The 26702-nt window shown below is 37.3% G+C and overlaps 1 protein-coding gene across 1 annotated transcript in view; it reads left to right on the forward strand.

The window, feature by feature from the left end:
* The window catches only part of PHIP (pleckstrin homology domain interacting protein), a 116415-nt gene that overhangs the window by 34914 nt on the left and 54799 nt on the right, over positions 1-26702 (forward strand). The window contains exons 8-15 of the mRNA XM_059835913.1: positions 262-483; positions 1094-1194; positions 8078-8148; positions 8942-9042; positions 9156-9196; positions 10357-10455; positions 12021-12174; positions 13099-13233. Of these exons, the coding sequence (XP_059691896.1) occupies positions 262-483; positions 1094-1194; positions 8078-8148; positions 8942-9042; positions 9156-9196; positions 10357-10455; positions 12021-12174; positions 13099-13233 (924 nt within the window). The remainder of the gene's footprint in view (positions 1-261; positions 484-1093; positions 1195-8077; positions 8149-8941; positions 9043-9155; positions 9197-10356; positions 10456-12020; positions 12175-13098; positions 13234-26702) is intronic.

Consider the following 26702-nt stretch of genomic DNA (forward strand, 5'->3'; position numbering starts at 1 on the left):
GTGTCTTATTGAAGAGCATAAATCCAACTTGCTGTAGGATTTGTGATCTGTATTATAAATGCATCATGCTTTGTATATACTGGTGACAATGTAATCTTATGTTGTGTTTTGAATGCAGTAGGGAAAACCGTTAAAAGCGTGGGGGGAGGTAATATTTATCTATGTATGCCACTAGTTCTGTTGTTCAGTTCATTGCGTTAGTTAACTGTAACATCAAAACAGCTAATGGTATGGTTGAAATGATTTCTGCCTTACTTCTAGGGATCAGATGATTGCCTTGTAAAAATCTGGGCAACAGATGATGGAAGGTTGTTGGCTACCCTGAGAGGGCATGCAGCTGAAATATCTGATATGGCAGTGAACTATGAAAACACCATGATAGCTGCTGGAAGCTGTGATAAAATGATCAGAGTTTGGTGCCTTCGAACTTGTGCACCCTTAGCAGTTCTGCAGGGCCACAGTGCATCTATAACATCATTGCAGGTAGGTTTTTGCTTTGCAGACTCACCTGAGCAATAAAATGCATCATTTGACTGAAAAAAAAACGACATGAGAATGTTCTGTGTAATAAAATTGTGTGCCTGGCAACTAAGCCGTGAAGTGAGAAGGAATTTTCACGGTGCACATTGTGAAATAACATGTGTTTATTGTCAAAATGTCCGACCCTTGAAAAATGCCAGATATAATCCTTGTTCAAAAAAATTGCATGATGCATGCGGGCAGTTCTGTTTTGAAGTATCATTCCTTTGCAGGCTGTGATTCTGAGGTACATCGAGTAAGAACTGCAGTCACTGCTGCGTACTTTGGTTTGTTTCTGTTTAGAGTTGCATGTTGTTGCACAACTTGGGTTGTGGGGAGGGAGAACCCAGAGTGCTTTGGCAAGTAACCCAGAAGGGTTGTTCTGAAGGAAGAGAGTGACTCTGAGCACCATCGTGTTATTTTGGTGTTCATTGCAATTTATTTTCCTTAAGTATGGTTTGATACTTGATTGTTATGGGGTTTTTTTGTGAGAAATTAATGACTTGAGGAACTTCTTGGCACATCTGGAACAGATTAACAGGAGACCTTTTTTTTTTCTTCCCCCCCCTCCCAGTTTTCTCCACTGTGCAGTGGCTCAAAGAGATACTTATCTTCAACCGGGGCAGATGGAACAATATGCTTTTGGCTGTGGGATGCTGGCACCCTTAAAATAAAGTTAGTTGCTATTTTAATTTGTTGCTATTTCTTTTTTTGTAATTAAGAATGATGTACAAATGTTGGTGAAAAATTTGACTAAACCAAAACTTGTCACTGGCTGGTTCACTGTGTGATTGTTGGGTATGATCTATTTTTGATATAGCTATAGCTTGCTTGCTTATCTTTTGAGGACTAAGTTGATAATATAACATTTTGTGGAGTGAAGCAAGTAACTATACTCAGTTTTGCTCTCTCTCTGTTAATTTAGTAAAAAAAGTCTAATGACTTTGTAATATGATGTCAGAATTGGCGCTTTTTGATTCTGTTCTTATCTCTTGATCCCAAATGAAATGAAAATTATGTTGATAAAATGATTGTGATTTAGACTTGAAAATCCAGGTTTTTTAGGAGATGGTAATGTCCTAGTATAAATTAGGATGGGGTATTTTTGATGGTTGTTCTTTCCTTATCTGTATTACCTTTTCATAGTTGCTCTTTACTGTAGCATGGCAGGAGGCAGAATTCTTGGGCAGCTGAGTGTTGGTGGCTGAAGTTGAACCTGAAGTTTCTGCCTTCAAAGTATGATATCTTAAAAAGCATTGTCAGGAGCCTCAAATAGAGATAGTTTTTTTTAAATTAACTTCTTCAATGGCTTTCAAATGCTTTTTGCTCCTTCTTTTCCTTTATCACAAAACACCTGTAGCTTAAAATTGGAAATAGTTGGTTTAGTAATCATTAGTGATTTAGCTTTGGGGATGGGGGTGTGTTCTTACAGATACATTCTCCTGGCAGGTAGGTTCCTTTTTCTTGTAGTTTCGGTAATTGCTGTTAGTATCTCTTTCTTGCAGCGTGCCAAGGTTATGCGGGGCTTGTAGGTACGTTTGCCTAGGTACTTCTCTAGTTGTCTGGACTGTAACTATTTTTATGTTCTCTGGGCATTGTGGCTCTTTTTTTGATACTGTAAATGAAGCTGCTTGTCAGGCTGTTAATCCTCCGCTGCCTGGTGCATGCTGTAATCAAAGTATGACTCTCCTTCTTACTAAGGAGAGGAGAAGATGGCTTAAATGCTTATTTTTAATGTGTGAAGGAGAGGAGTTGCCACCACATTATTTTTCTTAAGGTCTCTTAAGTCTGAGCTCTTGTTGACAAGATGAAATCTTTATCTGCCTGATTTGTAAACCTTTTGAGCCCACGTATTTCTCTCTTTTACTTTTTTCCTTTTTTCTTGTTTCTCCTTTTCCTAAGGAATGTTTGAGTCTATGGAATTGAATTTTGAAACAAATTCTGTCATTAGAGAATAGCGGAATCCATGAGACTTAAGTGGGTTATACTATATGAGCTGGGAGATGAATGTTTAGAAATCATGAATGTTTGGATGAATCATGGAGTTGGATGAGATTTGTCTTAGGGAGTGAGAAAGCTGGCGTGAGTAATGGAAGGGGATTCTCAACTAATTCCTTTCCATGGTCATAGGTAAATGTAGAATAAAAATTTTCAGTGAGATTCACTCAGCAAATATTAAAGGAATAAAAGATTTTTGAGTAATGCTTTCATGTATAAGTAGTTGCAGCAGATGTGATCAGACAGCGGCATAGAGAAAATAGATTAGTTCAGAGGTGCTGTGCAGCACAGCAAGGAAGTGGTGTGGTAACCCAAGTCATGCCCGTGATTCATGTTGCTTAACGACACTGCAGAGTAAATTTTGAGACTGGAATTTCAACCATCCTTACCTTCTGTTCTGGAAGTATTTTATATGTTGTGTTTGAGAAGACAGAGGAACCCTTCAAGCTGTGTTTCTTCAGTCTGGAAATAGATGAATGCGCGAAGATGAGACACGTACAGTCATGAGTGTCCTGAGGAGGGCATATCATGAGTAATTGCTTCTTGGCCCTTATTGTACTAGAGGGTACCGAGTGAAGGTAGCCAATTCCAAATTGGAAGGAGATGGTTACTTACAAAACATGCAGTTAAGTTATGAAACTCCTTGCCACAGGCTATTATGCATTATATGAAGTTATTAAAAGGCATCACTGTGTGCTTTTTCTGCTCTTACACATCCAGTTTTGTCTACTTTGGAGGTAGGATACTGGTCTTAAATCTTTGTTTGGACTTAGTAGAGCTGTTTTGTATTTGAAGTAATTGATGCTTTTTGATCCAAGTTAAAACTTGATAAAGTATGGTAAAGTCTAAATGAGAAACAGATAATGTCTTTTGGGACTGCAACATAACTGTATGTCACTTAGGATATCAAAGAAGTTAGACACCCAGAAAAGTCTTAATGTAGCTCTTCCTGAATTGAACAGTATACTAGTTCAGGGGAATTTGTTAGTTACAGGAAGTTCTACTTAATGTGCTAAACTGTTAACTTTTAGAACTGTGGTTGTCATGCTTATTCCAGTAAACCAAAATAAATGATAATGGGAAACTAAGAGTCCAGTGCAATTTTGCACAAGGCGGCTGCGTTGTATGGACGGTGTGTCTCAGAAATGGGTGTACAATGTCATAACAGTTTTTGATGAGGTGATTGCACTTCCTTACACGTTTAGATCTGGATTTGCTTCCAGAAATGTGGAAACATGGTACGTTCCCTCCACATCCATTCAGTAATTTGCTGGGGGAAAATGAGTGCCAGCAATATAAAAGCATCAAAGGAAAGAAAGATTCCTCATAACTTCTTTCATAAGGCCATTTGTGAGGTTATTTTTTTAAAAAATATGATGTGTAGGCCATCTGGAAGAGAGAGTAACTGGTGGGGTGGGAAGTTTGTCCTTCCTTTTATTGCTGTAGTAGAAAAATACAGGCTTGCTTCTGTTCAGTATCTCTAAAAAGGAGGAAAGCTGGCAGAGAAGGTAAGATCTCTTACCACAATTATTCAGGCTTTGAGATTGCTGCCCTGTATCTCACTTCCAGCACCAGTTCCGCTCCAGGAAGGAGAAATGGGAGCTTTCAGGAAAGACCAAAAGATCTGAGTGGTACAGGTGAAGGGTGCTGTCACATGCTTAAGTCAGAACTTGACTTCATGCTCTTCCTGAGCTTGACTGCAGCCTGTCCTTCAAGAATACAGTTGCTGTGGGTGATGAAAGCATGTTACTAAATTGTCCAATACTTTAAATGGGGACTGGTCTTGAAATTTCAGCTGCTTAAAAAAATAAGTAAATATATATATACACACACAGACACACCCTCCCCAGCTCAGCACTACTTGAATCATCTGGCAGTGAGTTAAGATTATGAGCTGTTGGGCAGCCTCTTGATGATCACGTGGTTGATTGTAGTTTCAAGATGATTGGCACTGCCAGCAGTACTTTGCTGAACTTTTTCATTAAATATGGGAAAGGCAGCATTTGCATACACTACTGTGTTCAGTGTGCTCTTGAATTAAAAATAATCAGTTTTGTTCTTAACTATGCTGAAAACTGTTTCAGTGGAACCTAGCTTGGATGGTTAAGTCTACTGGATCAACTCCCTGTCTTTAACTGAAAATAGTTCCCTGTCCGCTTCTTCAGGAGATGAGGAAACTCAAAATTGTTATTTATTCCCCGCTTATAAAATAAGGTCAAAATATTATGGAGCAATTATTTATCTCAACAGATCATGAAAAACTGGAAAACTCACTACCTTGAAGACTGTAGTATTTGCCGTTAAAATTGACTTTGACATCCTTTAAGCCTTCTAATGTCTTGTGCCCTATCCCAGTTCTGTTTTCTGTTTGATTTTATCTCTGCAAATGTTTATTTTGTTTCATTTTGATATCGCAAAAATCCTTGCATTCAGCTTTGCCAGCAGCTCTGCTGCAGTATTAATAGTATCTCTAAAATTAGAGGCTTTCCATGTTGGTCTCCCAGTTTTTTTGATAACCTCATTGAGGCATGTTCAGTAAATCGGTCACATACATGGCCCAGACAGGAGATGCTTGGTGACAGAGCTCTGTTTCGATAAACTGCAGAAGGACACATTACAGTACATCTGGTGCCATAGGATGAAACACAGATATTGGCATTGCTGGCCACAAAATTCTCATGTTGCTCAAAGGAGAGTAATCAGCCTTGTTCACAGGCTTCTGTGACTAGTGTGGATGCATGTTCTTCAGTATTACAGAGCCTCCTGTGTGCTCCTCCTCTTTCAGTGAAGGGATTTCTGACCAGGCAGTTACCATGTATGCCTAAAAGCAGTAACATTCCAGGTAGATTAATTTGGTTTCCAGATAGAGAAATGGTAAGGTTGGTTCTTGCTGCAGGTCAGGAAGTCAAGGAATGTGGCCCAAACAAGATGGAAAAACAATTAAAAATTTAGGCAATCAAGACTTCCCCCATATTTACTCTCCTATTACTATTCTGGATGGTGATAGAAAACACGAGAGTCAGTTCCTGTATTTGTTGACAGTAGGGAGAAGAGAGAAAATCAGCCTTGGGTCATTAGAAATTGAAGAATAATCTGCCTCAGGTTTATGTGAGAATTATTACAACTGGTCAGTGCACCAAAGTTAAATTAGTTGCACTGCAAAATATTTGCATATGTGTCTTCTCTGAGAAAGATGCTAAGTTTTCTTGCTGTTCTGCCACCTGTTTGGATCACAAGTTTCCAGTGTTAGTCTGTTACTGGCAGACCATACAAACAAGGCAGCAGAACCGTCTCACAGATCTGGGTAGAGGAGCTTACTATGCTGCTTTTCTTCTTTTCTATTTTTTTCCCCCCATAATTTTAAACAGAGGAAAAACAACTTAAAAACACGTGCTGATGATTTTGGTGTTCCTGTTTTGGACAAGATGTTGATTTCTCAATTGTCATCAGTGTGGTGTGATACTTCCCATCTGCTTTCTTAAGCAGGAAGCACTTGATGTTGAATGGGGCTGGTCATACATCAGGATTCAGATATGCTGAACCTTGTTCGTTAGCTTGTGAACAAAGACTTAATTTGGAGAGGTTGTGTCACACATCTGTTTCCTGGGAAGAAGTCTTGCTTGAGCCACTACATGTCCAGAGTGAGGTTAGTTTGCAGGGCTTGGATTAGGTAACCATTCCTGCACTATTGCTGCATTTTGGAGAAGATGAACTTGAGATGTTTATATGAGTGAGTGTCTCCCTTAGTTGAGGCACATACACCAAATTGCTTTTTTGTCTGCTGCTCTGAGTGTCAGTTATTTTTTGACTGCTGCCCCTCTCATTTCTGGGTTCGTCTTGAACTTAGTATAGGTCTTCTCCATGAGGAAAACGGTTTACCAGGGCTATTCTGGACCTCTCTATGAAATGTTTGTGAAGGTATCTTAGTGCCTTCTAGCCACTTAATAATTGGATTAAGAATGTTTGTCAAGCAAAACAATTAGCTTGGTTTCTGTATGTTGCAAGAAATTATGCTTTTGCCCCTTTCCTTGCTTTCCGAAAATAGATTACCCAGCTCATTTTGCAAAGACTACAGTCTGCGCTATTGTAAAAGAATGCCGTAATCTTTTGTCTCCTAGTGCCTAAAATAACACACATTAGAGACATATGTTGGAGAATTTAACTTGGTTATCCAAACTAGAACTTAAGTGCATACTTGCTCTATTTTGCAGCTGTCCTAACTCCAAAGGCAGAGTTCGCAAACCATAGTGAAAGAAAACAGCAGCTTGTTTATCTATGTACACTTGCTCCAACTTATGTAAGCTGCATATTGAATCACTTGATAGTTCTTTTTATGTTAGTATCTCAGTTAAGAAGGGTTTCAACTGTTTTGTAGAATAGGTCTTTGTCTTGTTCAGTGTATCTTGTTGTGAAGTTTCCTTGTCATGAGCCTGCAGGGAGTTACCTTAAAACTCCTAGAGGAAAGTTCACAGAAACAGCCTATACTGAATGGACAATTTGCAGAAAGATTTCTTAACTGGTATTCCTGGTGTTTATTATTTTGTTTAATGCATAAGCACCACTAAGGTTTAATGCTTACTACTTTCTTTGAGATAGCAATAGCTGATTAGTGAGGAAAAGTCTCTTATGCATCTGCCTTCAGCTGAAATTAATTAGATGGACCATTTTGCTTTTAAAAGAGAAAATTTTGGGTAAGTTATGAATATGCATTCTTTTATGTTAAATCTTTAGTGATGACACTTGTGGGTGTAATGCTGCTGTTCTCTAGTAAGTTTATTCTTTTGAGTGAAGATTGCAGATGGCATACTATGCAAGACCACCTACTGATCGGAGGTTGCTGCAGTGCATGAGCATAATTGAAGTAATGATTGAAGAACCAGATCTGATTTCTTTTGGTTTTATACACTCTTAAAGTGACAAATCCATTGGAAGCTTTAGTTCTGCTTGCGCATCAGGTTCTGAAATGCCTAAAAGAAAGCACAGGCCGTAAAGTAAAATCCCTTAAAAACCTCTAGTCATTGTCCTGATGTTCTTTGGGCACTATTTGAAACTAACCCACGAAGAAGATATGTCCTCTGAAGAAATTGGTATATTCTAATACTGTGAAAAACTCTGAATTTATATAAATTTTTTTTGTGTCCTTTTCTATAAAGAGTGCCCAGCTCTGTTTCTCTCTTGTAAAAGCAGCCGTGTGCTGCAGGAGAAAACGAGAGTTCCAGTACACCCAGTGGTTTAAAACTAAACATCATGGGCAGTGTCTTCTGTTCTGCTTTGCCGGTGACTTAAGAATGAGTGGTTTATATAGCAATATTAGAGGGGAGAGGGGAACGGGATTTAAGTTGTGATATAACTCTCCTTGATACATGGATTACTTAGTCCATCTGGATGCCTTAGTTTCCTAAAGATCAGATTATGAAGCATAGTCACACAAAATTGTTTATAGATGGGCAGCCATCTGTTCCTTCATATTTAATTTTGTCCTTATGTGCTTTATTTGTAAGATACTGACTTACTTTTTGAAGTTTATTAGGAAATTATTTAACTGTTTCTTTATTTGTAGTCCAAGGCCAACAAAGTTTACAGAACGCCCTCGGCCCGGAGTCCAAATGATCTGTTCTTCTTTTAGTGCTGGTAAAAGGCTTTTTTTTCCACCCCCCCCACCCCCTTGTATCAATATAAGAACTCATTTGTAGAGTAAAATGAAGTATAATACAGTTACTGTAGCATATTTCTTATTAACAAGATGGCATTGAGTTAAAGTAGCTGTTAAAAAAACCCCAAATATTTAAAAAAGAAATTCAGAATCTATGCATTAACTCTTAGTGATACAGAAATTCTTGAAAAAGGTTAAATATAAAATGGTGAAAGCAAGTCTCTTGTGACTGTGTCTTTTAAAACATGCCTTTTTCTCAGTGATTCTGAGAGTCGGCTTTATCTGAGATGAAATTTATAGGGTTTGGGACAAGGTGTTTACCAGGTTTACAAGGTGATTACCAGGTTCTCACAGTCTGAATTTCATTGATTCCAGAGTTGGCACATAAATAACTGGATAAAATATCAAAATGACAGAAACTTATTTTCAGAAGGTGTACTGGAGTTCTAGCTCCATTCAGTTTTTGTTAAGATTGAGGCTTCTAAGGGCTTAGTTGCAAATAAATTACTGTAGGTAGCTAATCTTTCAGATATGTCTGCAGATGCATATCTATCTGACAGCAAATGTTGAGGTAATTCAACTCTGGTTAAACTTTTAAGTTTCTAAAACTTGTTTTTACTTAAAGGTCAGTTACAGGCATAGCTGAAATGAGATACAGCTATAAATTTAAGGGAATAAATTTAAGTATCTGATGTTACAGCCATTTGAAAATACTGTAATAACATTAGATTGCCCTTTTTTCTTAACACTTACCTGTTTTGTTTTTCTCAGGTGGAATGTTTTTGGCCACTGGGAGTACAGATCACATCATTAGGGTTTATTTCTTTGGATCAGGTCAGCCAGAGAAGATATCAGAGTTGGAGTTTCATACTGTAAATACTTTTTAAAAATTACATATATATTTGATTAAAATAATAATTTGGATAAATTTGGATAATTTGGAACCATATTTGATAATTTTTTTCCTACTCTTTTTCTTATATAGGATAAAGTTGACAGCATTCAGTTTTCTAATAGTAGTAGCAGGTAAGCACACAATTTATTTATTCAGAGCTAGTTTTTTCACCTTGTGGACATTTGTAAATAGCAGCTTCTGGAAGTAGTTATAAAAGAAAAATGCTTTCTGTTTTGAGGTTCATCCAGTAAAATCATCTATCATTATTGGATTCTCACTGTTTTGTTTTAATAATACTACTACTTCAGTTTTACAGTTGTTTTCATTGTAATGAATGATTAAAGTATTTTGAATTTGCCAAAATTAAGGAGTACAAACATACTTGAAATTTCTTCTTAAGAAATGTATGTGTATGTATATTTACATAGAAAATACATTCATTTTTAGATACATTTAAATATTTAAACCTTTTTTCAATTAAGTGACTGCTGGGTACAGGAAAACTATCAAACTAGGTGTAACAATATTTTGTTTAGCTAGCCTAATGTTCTGTAATGTTTCACTTTAAGTTCTGGATGTTGGATGTGAAGGATGCTGAAGAAAACAGTTCAGTTTATTATGAAGTTTCTGACGCTTCGTTTAATTCATGTTCTAATGTACACTTCTATTATTACACAAATAGTTGTAAACCAAGCTTCATTGTGCTCTACCCACCTCTTTCTCCTCCTTCTACCCCTGCACCCCAAAAAGGGGGAAGAAAAAGGTGGGGGGGAAACTCAAGCTGGGAAACACTTTTTCAGATCAGTGTTATGATACTTACTCAACATACAGTGCTAGCTTATTGGGAGTAGGTTTTGTTCGTTGTACATCATGGCTGTATTCTTGCTTGCAGGGCCCTCAGGGCCCTCCTGGCCCTTCAGTTATTTTTACCCCTTTAATTTTTAGCTTTACCTGGTGTGATAGGGTCAGTTTCTTAGAATGTTCATTGGATTATGGTGTCCCTGTGCCAGAGCAGTGTCATAACTCAGCAAGGTGCACCAAAGGTCAAAGTACAGTTAGTTTGGAAGGGGCTCAGGATAGGGAAGCAGGTTCCATTTTTTACAGGCCTTCAATTTTTTATTGGTATTGGAAGTGTTTTTCACCTCAAACCAGTTGTACAGCATTCTGACACTGTTTGGACTTCTTATAGCTTCCTTTTTTGATTACTAAATTCTGGAACTTCAATTTTCAAGTGTCTTTTCTGTACAGATCTGCCTTTGATCTCTGAGTAACTTTTTTCCCCTGTTGTTAGATTTGTGAGTGGAAGCCGTGATGGAACTGCACGAATCTGGCAATTTAAGCGAAGGGAATGGAAAAGCATTTTGTTAGATATGGCTACTCGCCCAGCAGGGTAAGTGATCTAACATGTTCTGCTATCAGACAGATACTTGAAGGTCATTGATATAATTTGCTGACTTTTTTTTTTTTTAAAAAAAAAAAGGGGGACAAAGAAGGTGGGGGGGAAGGCCTTCTTAAATTAATATTGCTTAAATCACGATATGGTTGTCTAGCTCTTGAAGTCCAATGAAAACAAATATTCGACCACATATTCAACTGTGGAAACTAACTTGTCCTGATAATAGCTCCACTAGTATTTTGATCAGATTAAAAGAATAAAAGATACTCAAAACCCTTTAAAGGTCAAATTTATATGGCTTTTTACATAGGTATTTATTTCTGGAGCAAGAAAACTAGGTCAGATCTGTTCTTGAGACTGCTTGCATTTTAGTAATACTTACAGATGCCGTGGAATCTGCATGCCCGGAAAAGCAGTATTGCGTTCTTTCAGACCACATGCCAAAGCAAATAAATTGCTTGCACTGTAACAGGTTCTTATTTGTTCAAACAATCTGAGAATTTACAAGGCTTTGTAGGTATGGGTACACTAGAACAAGCAACAAAATAGGCTTGAAGATAGAAAATGACTTTGTAGGAATTGTGGCTTGCACCTTTTTATTTGCATGTAGGAGATGTTTTCCAACTGACGTACATTAGAAAGATTTATAATGGGTTTTAAGGGGTAAACCTTATTCCCCTTACTGATCATACTGAGGGGTTTGGAGGATGGTATTTAATTTAAAAAAAAAAAAAGGTTTCATGAGTAATCCTGTGGAAAGATGTCTGAAAGACCAAGAGAGGGATGGAGGAGAAGATCAAAGAAGCTATAATTTAGTTAGATATTTAGATCAGTGCTTACTGTATGGAATATTCTGTATTTTGTCTGCCTATTTGGTGATAACATGCTATTGTTGCATTTGGTTGATGTTTCCCCAGAAATTAATGTGCTAGAGAGTTCAATGGTGATTCGTCTTTAATCCACACTGACAAAAACTTAATTTTGGAGTATTCTGCTAGATTATACAACACATGGCTAGTGTTTGGTTTTCATAGGGATAAAAATGAAGTACATGCAAGATTAAGTGCCGTTATTGCTGATAGTAGAGTCATGTAAGGGTGGTGGTATAGTACTAAGTATAGCCTGAGAATTTAACTCATTTAAAGGTATCAGAATACTTCTGTCCAGATTTATAGCTACTTATTACAAATATTCTCCAGGACAAATTACTGTTCACTGGTTGACTAGTTTGGATTTTCACTCTTCAAATGTCACCACAAATACCGCAGCTATCAAATTTAATTGGCTTAGGTCATGTATCAGAGGGCATTTTCTGGAAAAAACAGATCAACATACTCTTTCAGATATTAAGAGGACCCTATAGTCATTGTTTAAGCATCTACAATTCTTTTGTGGTTGTATGTGCTGCATAAGGGAAAACGTGTTTCGTTTCTCTAGTTTCTTGAAGTAATGCTTCTATTCTTAACAATGCAAAATACAAAAGTATTTTCACTTGTTAGGGACATAAAAATATTTTGGCAAACTAGGATTGCTTTGAAACTTTTGCTCTTTTGTTTTAGGCAAAGTTTACAAGGAGTTGAAGATAAAATTACAAAGCTGAAAGTGACCATGGTGGCATGGGACCGCCATGACAACTCTGTTATAACTGCAGTAAATAACATGACTCTGAAAGTTTGGAATTCTTTCACTGGCCAACTCATTCATATTCTCATGGTAAGGTGTTCCATCTTGATTTATCAATCCTGAATGCAGAATTTACATATACATCATCAAAATTCTTCCTTATGCGTTTTTTTTCTGTCTGAAAACTGCCTTAACAAATGTTTCCAGATAATGGAAGTGTAATAGAGATGTCTGTCAGCTACTTAGTAAAGCAAATAACCATTGCTGTTCAAGATGTCCAAAACTAATTTTGGACTTTTTTTTTTCCTAAAGTGCTATCTTGAAGCAGAGAAGGAAACAGTTGTTTCTTTTTACTTTTATTTAATGTGACAAATGTTTTGGAATATTGTTAATAGACAAATTTGCCCTTTTTAAACAGAGACACTTCTGCAACCTAATCATTCCCTGAGTACAAAAAAAAAGTCCTTTAGCTAGCATAAATCAAACAACATTTTTACTAATGTTTGATACTTTTTTTTTAACTGAGAAAATAGGTGACTCTAGATAACTAGATGCTCTGCTAGAGATGGAAATATTTCATGCAAAGCTTTAAAATTTAGTATTAATTTTGGAGATGTTGTTCTCTAACTTTTAGTTATGTATTTGATTCTTTATGGGACTAAATTAAATTTCTAACTGCTACTCTGCCTAAACAAATTTAAACCTGCGGAGCATTAAGATCAAAAATACCAAGTGTTGTAGATTCTGATCTTTTAAAATCATGGCGAAAGCATTGGGACATAGTTGTTGTGCAGGTGACATACTTGACATGCTTCTTAGGAAGGTAAAATTGCTACTGGAAAGAAAAGAGTGTAATACACTGCTACAGCAAAAAGAAATGTGTGGTCAAAGTAGTGTTTCTTTGCTGGACACTTTCATAGCTTAATGTTGCAGTTTCTCGTGTTATCATATTGAATCCTGGGTAATTATTTGAGGCAATCCTCTTGTTCATCTTGCTGTATCTTTTAATTCCAGGGACATGAAGATGAAGTGTTTGTACTTGAACCTCATCCATTTGATCCAAGAGTTCTCTTCTCTGCTGGACATGATGGAAATGTCATAGTTTGGGATTTGGCAAGAGGGGTCAAAATCCGGTCTTACTTCAACATGGTAATTATCGCGCTTTATGTGGATACGCCAAAGCAACCTTTCTAAACTTTTTGCTTGTAGTACGTTCTTATGTAGGCCATCTTGAAGCATGCATTTGTGTATAGGGCAAGATCCTGCATCCAGCGAAGTCAAGAGCAATTCCTATTCAGTTTAGTGGGGCAATGATTAAAGCTGTAAAATGTAAAAAGTTGTTTCTTTGGCTGTATTTTGTAGTGTCATCTTTCTATATGCTTCATCCACATGAAATTGGAGTGTTAGTTTACATTGTCAGAGATCATGCGTAAGAGACAAGGTGACAGAGAACCCTGCTTTAGTGCTCTGTTTCCTGCCTGGGGAACCAAGGTGGAACTTGGTTTATTTTTGCATTACTGATTCTTAATCTGGCTAAAGCTCTTCAGGAGTCACCTGATCTCATACAATGTTGTTGTATGCTGCCTTGGCCCATTGGACTGAATACTGTCAGCCTTTCTGTGTAGAGCTCCTCCACATGCAGGTTTCAAATTTGGTCTGTTCTGCACTAAACTAATTCTTTGGGAAAATGGATGCAAATGCAACAGGTATTTCCATCTGTTTCTTGATATTAAGTGGGTCTTTGTACATATCTTTTTCCTCAAAAAGGTAATGATGTGTTGTGCAATTCAGACTTTGTCTCCTGGAGACAATTACAGAAGTCTTTTTAGATTATGAAGAATCGTTGGAAATGCTGAGAGTAGGCAAAGGGGCTTCATCCAGCCTTCAGCCATAGTGGATGGCAATCTTGGAGACCAGCATAAAGAAGATAATCCGAAGAAGAGACCTGCCATAGATGTACTCACAAAAAAAAGGGCATTTAGAAGTGAAGTCAAGCTGGGAAGGTCACTCTGAACCTAAAGAAATATTTTTGAGATGTGCAGTGTACAGTACAGTTCGTAAAGTCTGTGAGGAAATTCTGCCAAGCTTAATGGGAGAGAGAGCAGCCTAGACTCCTTCAGCACTGACCTAGGTTCAGTATTGTTCCCTCTGCATTGATTTCTGTAACTGAGTTTATGAAGGATCCGAGACAATCATCTTGGAGCTATGAGTACAGATCTTCATTACTCAGTGCTATTCACCGTTACCAGTTGAAGTGTATGTTCTCATTGCATGGTTAGGTTGCCTTTCCACTACTACGTATGATGGATGTATGATGGTTTTCATGGAATTTAAGGTCAGAAGAGGCTGAGCTCATCTGCTCTTTGTAAGACAAGTCCATTTAAGAGCTATCAGAATCTGAATTACAGATGCCTGTGATGTTAGGTAACCCGCTAAAAGACTGAAATATTTATTCCAATGGTGCAGTGCAACACGAACACCTAAAAAGGGTAAAAATCACATACATTTTAAGGTCTTTGGAGTCAGAGAAACGTGTAGACAATCAGAAGATCTCAGCATCTAGTAATCTGTGCTTCATACTAGAAATGAACATGATAAAGTCTGCCTGCTGTGTGAGGTGAGGGGAATTGTAAATCTGGTAATCACTTTGTCTCAAACCAATGAATAAGTCATATGAGCCAGGTATGCAAGAGAGGCATCTCTGCAGTCTCTGAATATTTCACCAGCCAGCCTTCCATGTCTGATGCTTCAAAAAGACATGGGTGGAAATTAGAGGTTTTCATAGATGATTGGTGGGGGAGATGCTTCTAGACCATGAGACTTGATTGCATAGTCACCTCTACAGGGCTGCAAATGTTAAGTGTTGTGGTTTACTAAGGGAGGTTATGGATACATACAGACCTGCCAGTCTTCTCCCAGTTTCCTAACTGGCATATCAGCTGGGAACATCATTAGATTAACCACTATTTAATTATTCTGATAACCATTGTTGCCTTCATTTACTTGCTCAATATGTCATCTCATACTTCTGAAAAACAGTATTTGTGTTCAGGGGATGGAAAATTTTTACAGATTGGATTCTTTTGGATCAGACAGGGAACATCATCTGGAGAAACCAAACCTGGGAGTTTAACCTGCTTTATTATTCAAGAACCTCTTATTATCATTGCCGGACAAAACAGTGTTTGTGGTACCAGAACTAGCACTGGATGACTTTGTTGTAACAAAAGCTCCTTAAAAAAAATTGTGGTACATTTAAAGCCTTGTGGCAACTCCCTAAAGTAGAGTCGAGTATTTTTAAGTTGTTTCCTTCCCCCTGCTTGAATTCCTTCATTGTCAGCATAAAAAAAAAAAATCAAAATTCAAGGGATGCAAGCAGTGTCAATGAGTTTGAAACTTAATTCCTTTTATCCAGTCAGTGAGTGTGAACTTGCAAAGCCATAGTAACCAAATACACTTTTTGGTTTGTATTTAACTTAAATGGTGGAATCAAAGTTTATTTGTGCCTTGCTGGTTACAGATAGGTGCCACTCTGGTGGTCCTACACAACATCCTCTCCCTAGTTTTTAAACTTAAGGTTTGCTATTTAACTGTGACTGTGCTAGTTGATTTATTTGAAGCATCTTTGGTCTGTTTGCCAGATTTTTGTCTTTAATAGTAAAATCAGTCTACACACTGTCTACACACATGGGTTGACTCCCAGTAAGCATGTATATATTTTATATATTCCACGTTTTCACCTGTAGTCTTCACTGTATTTGATCTAGTTCTGCAAGTATTGCCATAACTCAGCGTCGGAGGTCATGGGCATTCGAAACTGGCTTATTTCAGTGACTTGAGTCAGGTAGACTCTCAGGGAAATGTGTTCACTACCCTAGAGAGTGAGATTTGCCGTAGAAATATCAAAAGTGTGAGAGGGTTAAAGTTTTTTGGGAATTTTGAGATGCAGCAAGTAAGACCTGGGATGGTTTTAAATATGTGCAAATACAGGTACTTGTTGTTTTATGGCCTGTGTAATATCCGTGCCAGTCCTGACTTAATACAGTTGCTAATGAAAAACAGGTTCTCAGTGTATTTTTGTCATTCGTTTTTCCAAGGAATCAAGGAGGTCATGACTTTGGTGTTGTAATATTAGGGCAGTTTCTCATGCTGTATTTCCCGGGTACAAATAAGTGTTTAGCAGACTTCTGAAGATACAGGGTAATAAACCTTAAGTGGTTGCTGCAGCCAGCTGTTTCAGAGCTTATATATTCACAAAAATAGTGTCTTGCTACAGAAGGACAGCACAGACCTTTGTAAATCTTTAAATTGTGCCTCGTTACCCAGGGCCTAGATTAACTGAAGAACTTGACTGTTGTGGCACCTAAGTTATTGGGGACCAAGGTCCTTAGTCTCCAAAGTGGAATGCAGTACCTTACCATATCCTCAGTTTATTGAGCAGTATGTGAGATTTAGGTGTCTTAGTGGATGATCCGGGAAAAAAAATACACTGACTGGTGGGCTGTCTAGTGAAAGGCACTGTGTGATAATGTACATAGAGATATATTTGAAATGCAGCTTCTTACTCAAAGCCGTAATGAGGCATCTGGATCCCTTTTGTGGTAAGGCAGTAACTGAGGGAGGTCCCTGCTCTTCTAAAAGGAGGGCGCAGGAGCAGGTGGCAGTCATCTTTTGGGATTGTCTTAACTAATGTTAAGCTGTTGAGATGGGAAATGGAAGACCTAGATTCTGTTCTCTCCTCGGTAGCAAGGTGTTCAATTCAACATCTGCCACTTACCCAGGAGGGCATCTCAGCTATAAATGTCTAGGCAGGACTTTTACCCAGCTTTCTCTTGAAATTGTGTCGCTGTGGAGAGGCATGAATCTGTAGCTTGCGGGTTTAGGTACTTCTGCTAGACTTGTTTTCTTGGGTATGGAAATAATGTTCTAGGTAAATTAAGAAAGTGGTAGAAATGGCTTTTAGCCTCAAGCTTCAGGCAGGCTCTTGAACTTGCAGGATTAGTGCTCAATTAGGTCATAAATAAAGTCTGTACACTACTCAGTTGTCATATGATCTGTTTTCTTTCAGGTGTTCTCACTAAGTTACTACTTAATAGACCTGACGTTGTTGGTTTGTTAGGAATGCCAGGGTTGGCACTTGGATGGTATGTGCTGCAGCTTAGCCTTACACTTGTAGTTCCTGTAGGCTTTAACCAGAAGTTTCTCAATTCTGAGAATGTATGAGGGGAAAAAGAAAACTACAGGGACTTAAAAATCTTCCAGATGAAAAAGGAGGTGCCTAGTAATGTTAGGTGGATGCAGGGGTTTTTGTTTGATACGGTGACTGGGTTTTTGTTGGTGTTGCAATTGGAACATTAAGTACTGATGTTCCGTTCTGTTGGTGTTGGCAGTTTGGACATTTAAGTATTGGTGTTTCTTGAATCTGACCCCAAATAGGTTTGTGGTGTTACGGTGCTGCCCTTGATTTTTATTTTTTGGACTTAGGTAGTTTTCTTTAAGCAGTACCTCTCAGGGCTGAGCGCAGCTGATTCAGACTGCTTGCAAAAGGCATTCTGTCTAGAGCCTTAGAGTGTAGGTTTCTCCTGTGGTAAAGCTGATTGTTCTTGTCCTGTGAGTGGGCTGCCCTGTAGAAGAATATTAAAAAAAGTTTCCTAAAAGAAAGATTTCAGGATATGTATAGGCCTGTAGTTCTGTTCTTTTTCTCTCTCACTCTTTTTTCTTTTTTTTTTTCCTTTTTTTATAATTTAGTTTACAGCATAGCTTTATGAACAGTTGCAGGAACATACGGTGACTGCAGTTACATAAAAGTATGCTGTTGAAAGTATGAAAACTGTACTACAGTAGCAAGAATGAAAGACATGGGGAGAGCAAGCATTTTTACAATCTTTGTCACTGTAGAATATTGGATTTTTGAACTGTATCTTTGAATGTAATCGCTTTGCCTGCATCTGATACCTGACTCAGCAGATTTTGTAAGTAGGCATTGCAATTACTGCACCGGGAAGCTTGTATATTAGTGGATAAAGACTAGCCTTCCGGTGTTTAAGAAATCCCTGTGTAATCTGGAAATCAATCAAGTAGGAATACTGATTCCTTTAAATAAAAAATGGTTCTCCTAGTCAACAGATTTCCAAAAAAACCCCCGAACAAAACAAAAAACCAAAGATCTTTCATGACTAGGTGTTGCTTTTCTGTCTTACTGGATTGACTCTCATTGTGAGTTGCATCTTTGAGAAGTCAGTCTTGGCTGTAGCCGGTAGTAGGCTTTCTTATGTCTGACGTGATTCGTGTGCCTCAGGGGCCCTCTGTGTGCCTGAACATCTGTTAAGGTCGGACTTTTGCTTACTTCTAATCTTAGTGTGTTCCTCCTAGTGGTTGTGAAGAGTTCGTTTGGACAGATTCTTGTTACCTTAGCCCTAAGACAGTCTTTCTGAGCAATGTCATGTATTACGTTGTTCTTTGCAACACAAAGTGTTGGTGGTAGTTCTGGAACCCACTTTGAACTCAGTGTAAAGGTGGCCTTAGTCCTTTCATCATGTTCTGAATAATGCTTTGAAATACTGATACAAAAAGAATGTCTTTACAATCTTGAATTAAATTCACAGATCCGAATAATTCAAAATCCTTCTACCTTTGTGACTTTATGTGACTTGCTGAAAGGCTAAGCCACCTTAGCCTTTGACACTTAAAGGTCATGCTATATATCTCCAGCTGTTGCAAATTTTATGATGAGTCTTTTTTCTAAATGCCAAAGCACATTTTCATCGGTGCACGTAGAACACCGTATTTCAGAAATGCATTAAAACTCGAGCTCTGTAATCTAGTCATTTGAAGCAACTTTCCTATTCTTTTTGAAGAGGAGGAAGAAAAAAATTTCCTCATGGAACCTGTTCTCCTCCTATCCCACCTTCAGTTTCCTTTGAAATGACAACTAACTCTGTTACATTTGTGGAAGAAAAACTGTAATCTCTCCCAGAAGCACCATTATTCTCTGTGTCACTGTGTAAATGTTGCTTGCCCTGGAAACCAGATTGGTTCTTTAAGAATAGTGGATGATTTCTTGCAGCAGTGTAACAGTTACTGCTTTGAATTTGTGTTTGTCGTTCTGCCCTCTGTCCCACTTTTATGGAAACCATCAGAAAAAAGAAACCTTTAAAATTGCAAAGCCTGAGGGGGGCAGGCTGATCTGCCTGTTGCATCAGTGCTGGAGAAGATGTAGGGTGCAGTTGCATTTCTTGGCTGGTTTTGAAAAACTCTGATCCTGGAGCGAAGATGTGCTTTTTCATTGAGACCTAGAAGGACAACGTTTTTGATAGCTGTAGTCGCTGTAAGGTAGGATGAGGTTCTTACAGGTTTTCAGGGGTCCTAGAAGAAAATTGTGTGTTTGTTTGGTTGTTTTTTTAATAGTTTCATCTAGATCTCTGTACCAGAATCCTAGCTGTTTGTTTTCATTCTAGGTACTTTTCTGTTGGAAGCTCATGATGACTAGTCCCGTGCTTTCATGTAAAATATGTTACTTACAGTTTATATAAATAGGCGTTGTATCCAGAACTAGAAAGCTTATGACTTGCATGTGTTCTTTCCAATATGCTTATTAATTAGCAACACATGATGAAACTTAGACCTTAAGTATGAACATTTTTTAAACAAAGTAAGGACTTAACATTTTGTGAAATAAACACAAAAGTGTTTAAATAGCTTGTTCAAAGATTTGGCTAGTGTGATGAGCATGGCTTCTTCCATCTGTATTAAAAACCATACATTAAAACAAGTACAGTGTAAGCAGCTGAATTGAAAAGTGTCGATTTTCTAAAAAGTTAAGTTTTTGCAGTTGCAATTTTAATACCAATTTAGTAATACGTGATTTTGTCCAACTTCATTTAAAATTGTCAACCCAGAAGCAAATTACTTGTGATTTTAGGATGAATTCTGGATTTAGCTGCATAAACAAAGTTATGTTTCCTTTTTTGTTCTTTTTTTTTCTAAAAATTTGTGACAGCTGAAAGAAAAGTGGGGATGATAAAACTTTTCATTGTTGGAGTTCAGAGATTAAAGGACATCTTACTGGAACCTTACGTAAATAGTTATGGATCCTTTCAGCATGATAAAGTTATTTTGACTTTGCATTATATTGCCACATCAAAACTTAAATGTAATCGATCCCCTTAACAGGTACGTTACTGGGGAACAGCAACTCTAAAGTTCTTGGTACTGAAAAACTTTTCAAAGTACTTAAATATAAACTGTTGTTGAACATACAGTACAAACAGGCATAAGTTACTTTATCAGTGGAACTAACAAACCTGTAGGCTGATCTTTTGCTTATGTTCTTGGTTGGAGTTAGGAAAGTACTGCACAAGTTAATCTTTGAAAGGAAAAAAAAAAACCACAAACCCACAAAAGCTTGTTGCCTTGCAGCAGGGTAAAAATGTTAATGAAACTGCAAACTTCTTAGCTATAGAATTGTTTGGGTTATGACTTCTTTTGCACAGCATTGAATGTCTTACACTGTCTTACCAAGTTGACCAGAAGCTTGGGTTGGCTTCTGTAATGACGTCTCGGATTTGATGGGACAGTGCTTGTTATCTGAAATACAAAAATGCAGAGCTGTACTGGAGAAAGCTGTTCAGGATGTCTTAGCAAGACTTAAGACCAGCTACTTAGTGTGACCAACAATGTATTTTTTTTTACCACAAATTAAAGGGAAAATACCTGAAAAGGGAAAATATACCACAGCTTGTTTATGTAGTTTTCAAGCAAACATGCATAATGCCTTTCTCAGTGTTACTTAATTTTTAGAGGAAGGACTATATATTGTTACTTTAATTATCAATTAACTTAAAATTTCCTTTTTAATCTCTATACGTCTGTGTCATGTACATGAAGCGAGGGAATCATGTAAATAAAGCTTGATAGACATTTTTTAAAAGCCGTAGTGGTTATGTCTGGGTATTCTTGAAGTAATAGTTATGAAGAATGAAAGTTTTATTTCACTAGAAGATCTCTGTGTCTGTACTTAAGAAGATAACACTCCAGTATCTGCTTTTCACGCTTAGAGGATTACAACATGACTGTATTTCTAACAGTTACCACTGGAAAAGTTAGGTAGAAGGAAACGTGTGTTGGAAGAATCTTGTGATGTTGCGGGACTGCTCATTAAAACCTTGTTACTCTGCTGCAGTAGCATTCATTAGACTAGGTTCTAACTTTTTATGCAGTGAAGTATGTAATGCTTTCATACGACCAGAATAATAGAACTTGTTTGTGAATGCTCACAAACTTATTTTTAGGTCCCTTGATTTCCTAACCGGTCTCAAAGTTTAGACCCAAGCTCTTACGACTGTGCTATAGTAAAAGGAAAATAAGGTGACTTTTTTTGGTCCATAGTTTTCTTTTTCAGGTTGCTTCTTTCTTGAGAAGCCTTGTGCTGAGGAAACAAAAAATGGATTTGATATGCTTGTTTTGAAGGTGATCTCTGAAATTCCTTTATTTCATTTGATTGCCCTTGAAAACAAATGGAGTAGTAGAATCAGCAAGCAGATACTAACCTACCTTGTAACGCCACCCTCTTCTGGTTACGTGATGATTATAGTTGTATAGCTCTAAAGTGCTGCTGCTGTTTCAAATGGTGTCTTAATGAAACAGGTTATGCTTCTGAGAAATGTTGGCACAAGATCAGGAAATTATATATAGTATAACAAAGAAATAGTTGTATTTAAAACATTAAGCTTGGTTTTTGAAATGGTAAATGTGTACTGCCATGCATCCAGTGAGAAAACTTGAAGCAAGTGGATACATTCATACTAGTTTTGCTTTATGTTCACTATCTGAAGTTACTGTGGTGAATATATGCCTTTTCATAGCCAGATACTAGTTAATCTGTGTAAAACTGTTAATGCAGATAAATGTTTTAGAGTTTTAAAAAAAAATAATCCACATGTTGGTGTTAAGGTTAAACGTTCTGGCCTCATAGACCTTAAGAAATAAGGACAAGATTGCTGAAGCTAATGTCTGAGTCTTTTTCTCCCCAAGTCTGTAGCTAGCTGGTTGTCTAATTAATGTAAAGTTGTCTGGTATTACTCCTGGTTCCATGCATTTCTTTCCAAGTAGGTCCTTTGGTTACTTTATAGGATGTATGGTAGTTGCATTGCACAGTCCTTTTTCAAGCTTATACATTTACCTCAACTTTCTGACACTTAATGTATCCTTTTGAAAATTTTTAATGGAGACACTTTCTTAGCTTTGTGAGCTTTGGATATATTGTAGATTTATTTGAAGCTATTGGTATAAGCAGTGACTGAAATTTTCATAGACAAAACATGACCATAAAAAGGTGAAGTTCAAGCAGCCCATAAGAATTTTTCTGATTTCTACAATGGAAATTGTAGCGGGTGTGATTTTGACTCTACTTGAAGTTAATAGAGAGTCTGCACTACGGTTAAAGAATCAGACCATCTGGATGCAGTGATGCATTGGTTGTTTCCTGCCCCCCCCCACCCCCAAGTCTCTCTGCCCTCTTCCCACATGTCTTATATTTTTATATAAATCAGTGAGAAAAATTGGGAACCCCCCTGAAGGTGATAGTAGTAATGTATTTCATAATGTCAATGATGTCTAGTTTTTGTGGATTTGGAGACACACATTCCCTGTTAATAACTGCTTGAATGTTTTAGTACAGTTTAATCCTTGTTTTGCTTAGAATTTACTGTCAGTGTTATGGCATCAACTGATTCAGGTCAAAAGGGTTTCTTCCTGCAAATTGTCAATCAAGCAGAGGCTACTAAGTTGCAATCAGATTTTTCTGTGTGCTCCTGTTCCGTCAGAGAGCTGGTTGTTGGCTCTGTCCTTTATTTTTAGTTCTGAGTGGACGCTTCATTACAGGCAATTCCTATGCTATGCCTCTTTATGTCTGTGTATCTTAATGTTTTTCCTACACCATCTCCTGAGGTCTGATCTTCCACTGATCTGTGCGATGCGGTTCCTTACTGTCTAATGCTACTTCTACTTTCAATGCAATGTGATAAACTCTGAAGCCCTAACAGCATTATCATATTAGTTACAGCCTGCATGGCCTACCTAGATCTTTGTTGGCAACTACTTGATTAGTTTTAGCCTAAATGGCATACCAAAAAATTGGAGTCCCTATCAGAACAACAACATGGAAGATCAGATTCCATCTAGGACAGCTCAGCAAAATGCTCTGTACATGGATTTTCTGCCACATGAGGTGATTTTTTTGGCCTAATGTCTGAAAAGGCATACTGCTCACTCATATGGACAATGTATTGTAATCTCCAGTGTTAACTAGAGATTTAAAACCGGTTATTTCTTATGTTCTGGCCTTTGTAAAATCTGAAGAGACTTCCAGTTTTGCTGGGATTATATGGCATTGTATTTTTAGATCAGGTTTTGTAGTCATCTGAAATACAGAATGAGTTAGAATAAGATTATAAATGCATTATTTTTTAATCAGTCAGTGTGTAGTCCTACTGAAGTGTTTTTGAATAGTACGAAAGAGCACATCCTGAAGAGCAAAGCCAGTATAATGCTCGAGTAGTCCAAGTAGAAGCCGGTATTGAGTTTACAGGATGTTTATTAAGAAAAAATTCCTTTTAAAAAAAATCTGTAAATACTTTTTATATAGCCTTTATATAACTTCAGGCATCCATAGGGTGGGTGAACTGTCAGATCTTTTCATTAATATGTTTCTCTTTCAAGACAAATACAGCATTCTTGAATGGATAACTGACTTGGATGGTAGGAAGATAGAATAATAAACATTTTACTCTTAATTACTTCTTGTCCTCTTCCTACCATTTGATCCTTTCTTATTCTTCTGGAAGCAGTGTAGAAGCCCTGTTGATTTTGAGAGATTTTTTTTTTTTTAAACTGGCTTAATAAAAATTAAGTGTTCTTTTCTGCTCCTCCCAATCTGCAGCAACATCTCCAAACTTTGCAGAAAGTCCGTAGATATTTTTCGGCTTACCATGGAAACATGCTGTGATAGGAGATTGTTCCTTTAAAGCTAAGGAGAACATAAACCTGCAGAGGAACTTCAGAATATTCAGGGACTGATTTGACTTGAGTAGCTATGATGTAGTTTCATCACTTATTAAAGAGGTTATTTGTTTTAACAACAATTAGTTAACTTTGCTTTTTTGCTAGTTTTAGAAAGTTGTTCTAGCATACCATTGTTGTGATCGTTAGAATCCAAATTTCAGTTTTCAAGTTTGAACGGTGCTAACCTTTATTTGTTCCTATACATTTAAGCAGACTAGTTCTCTTCCTGCTAAAGGTCTTTTTGTATATGCACACAAAACAGTCCTCTTTCCTTAGCGTCCATGTGAAGAAGCTGAGCTCTTAGGTTTTCCATTATCATGATGAATGGAAACATTTCTCTGTAGCTGTTCCATTTAGAATTTGCTTATCTTGAACATGGGAAGCAAAAATTAATGTGTATTGTTTTGGAAGAGTTTGTTCTTATCGTTGTCTGCTTGTCTAGCATGTGTGCTTTTTCTCTTCTGGATATAAATCTGGTATATTTTAGGGTTATAGTTTTCTTTTTGTTGTTGCATTACATGTGATGCATTGCAATGAATACACGGTGATCTTTTTCCCTCTGTTTCCAACTAACTGTATCAGTCTCTTAATGTGAAGGGCAGGAGAGAATGTTCTCTACCTCAGACTAGTAGAGGCTTAGTTCACTGACTTTTTAAACAGTGCTGATGGCTTGTGTTGGAAGGCATGATAGAAATGCATAGTGTTACTGTGTGTAGACTTGAGTTCTGTTATTTTTTTTCTGGCAGCAAGTATGTTAGTAAGATGATTAGAAATAACTTACTAGGTTCATGGCCTATTGCATTTTGCCCTGTTGGCTTTTAATTGCTTCCGTCAATACCATTTGTGCCGTCCCCCAAATCTGTTGTCAGTGGATGATTGCCTAATGTTCATTTCATCCATGGGCTCTTACTTTTCCTGTAGTTACTAACAGAAAGGCCTGGCTTGCAGAACTTCACTGTTAATATCCTTTTAGCTCTGTATGTCTTTGCAAAACCAATAAATGTTATCTTTTCTTTAGCAAGTTTACCTACTCTGCATTTCACCTACTAATCACAATCTGTTCCATTTGAACTAAGTTTTCAGTGCCATATCATGGCTGTGAAGTCTAGCTAGGTTGAAAGAATTACATTTTCTTGGTATTAAAAAAAGCAGTTATTTTACTGAAGAAAGTCTGCGAAGTTTGTCTGGTATGCTCTCCTCTTGATTAATTTTCATGTTACTTGATTTATTTATTTATTTTTCTCCCATGTCTTTTCTTAAAAACTAGATTTTAAGTCTTTCATACTGTTTATTGATAACAGGTCAGAAAGGCTTATTGTTGAGGTGATACTACTCTGTTTTCATACAATAAATTATGGATCTAAGACATATTACTTTGTGTATTAGTTTCACAACTCTGTTCTCCCTGGTTTGGGGGAAAAGAATAAGCTCTCTTCAAAACTGAGAGGAAAAGAATAACTTCCCTTTTTCATTCTCTTATTTCACCAACATTCTTCCCTTCGTGATGTACCAATGTCCATCTCTTTCCTTGTTAATGAAAACACGGGCAAATAGCTTAATTCTTGGGGTTGAGACTAGAAGTAATCTTCACTTAGTCCTCATTGTATAGCATCACTGGTTCTTCCCTCTTTGTGGCTGAAGAGTCCTTGCTACTTGCTTTGCTACCAGCAGTATCTTAACATACTCACTCTTGGCAACAGCTTGGGACAGCTCTTAATTGACCAGCGCTTTTTCTGTTTTTGTGGGTGGTCTCTTCCCTTCACCATTGATATCCTTTCATTCAGCAGGGAAAGGTTCCAGACTGAATAAACGATTTATCTTCTTTAGGATACAGTCTTCATATAGTTTCTGCATCTTTGATTTAAATGGAATGGAGTGGGGAAAGCAGCTTCCTTCTTGCTCAAGTCCCTTATCTAGCTTGCTGAAATTACAGCTTCACTGATTTACTACAGCTTCCCCTTTTGCAACTTAACATTTAGTCTCTGTTCCAAGTGACCAAATCCTCTGTTAGCTTTATTATTGAAGAAATTCCATTGTAAAATGTCATTTATTAATCGAAAAATATTTTTGTTTAAAAAAAATTTTACTGGTTAGCACACTCTGGCAGGCTTTGCCCTTTAATTTGTAATAGTAATTTTATCTTGGAAGCTTATCCCCAACAGTAATTCTTGTTCTTATAATATTAAGTATCTTTATTTCCAAGTAATTGTACATCAGACTTGAGGGGTTGTAGTAAAAGGTCTTACTGCTGTCCTTTCGAAAAGCACTTTTAAAACCAGATTCTGGCCACATTTAGAGTAAAACTATTTGCACTGTACTAAACACTGAATAGTTAATCACTATTCTTTTGCTTTACAGAAGAATGTCTTCCAACTAACACTCTTAATTCCCAGGGGTTTATTGAAAATGGTCCATCCAAACCATTTCTTGCTGGGAAGGATTAAAAAACCACATCATCTTAATAGTCTGATTTCCACCCACCCCCTTTCTATTTCTTATTTTTCCCTTCACCACGGTTAGCAAATAGTTCTTCCCACAACATGCCTTGTTTTCCTTGT

Source organism: Gavia stellata, chromosome 2, assembly GCF_030936135.1.
Source record: "Gavia stellata isolate bGavSte3 chromosome 2, bGavSte3.hap2, whole genome shotgun sequence".
NCBI lineage: Eukaryota > Metazoa > Chordata > Aves > Gaviiformes > Gaviidae > Gavia > Gavia stellata.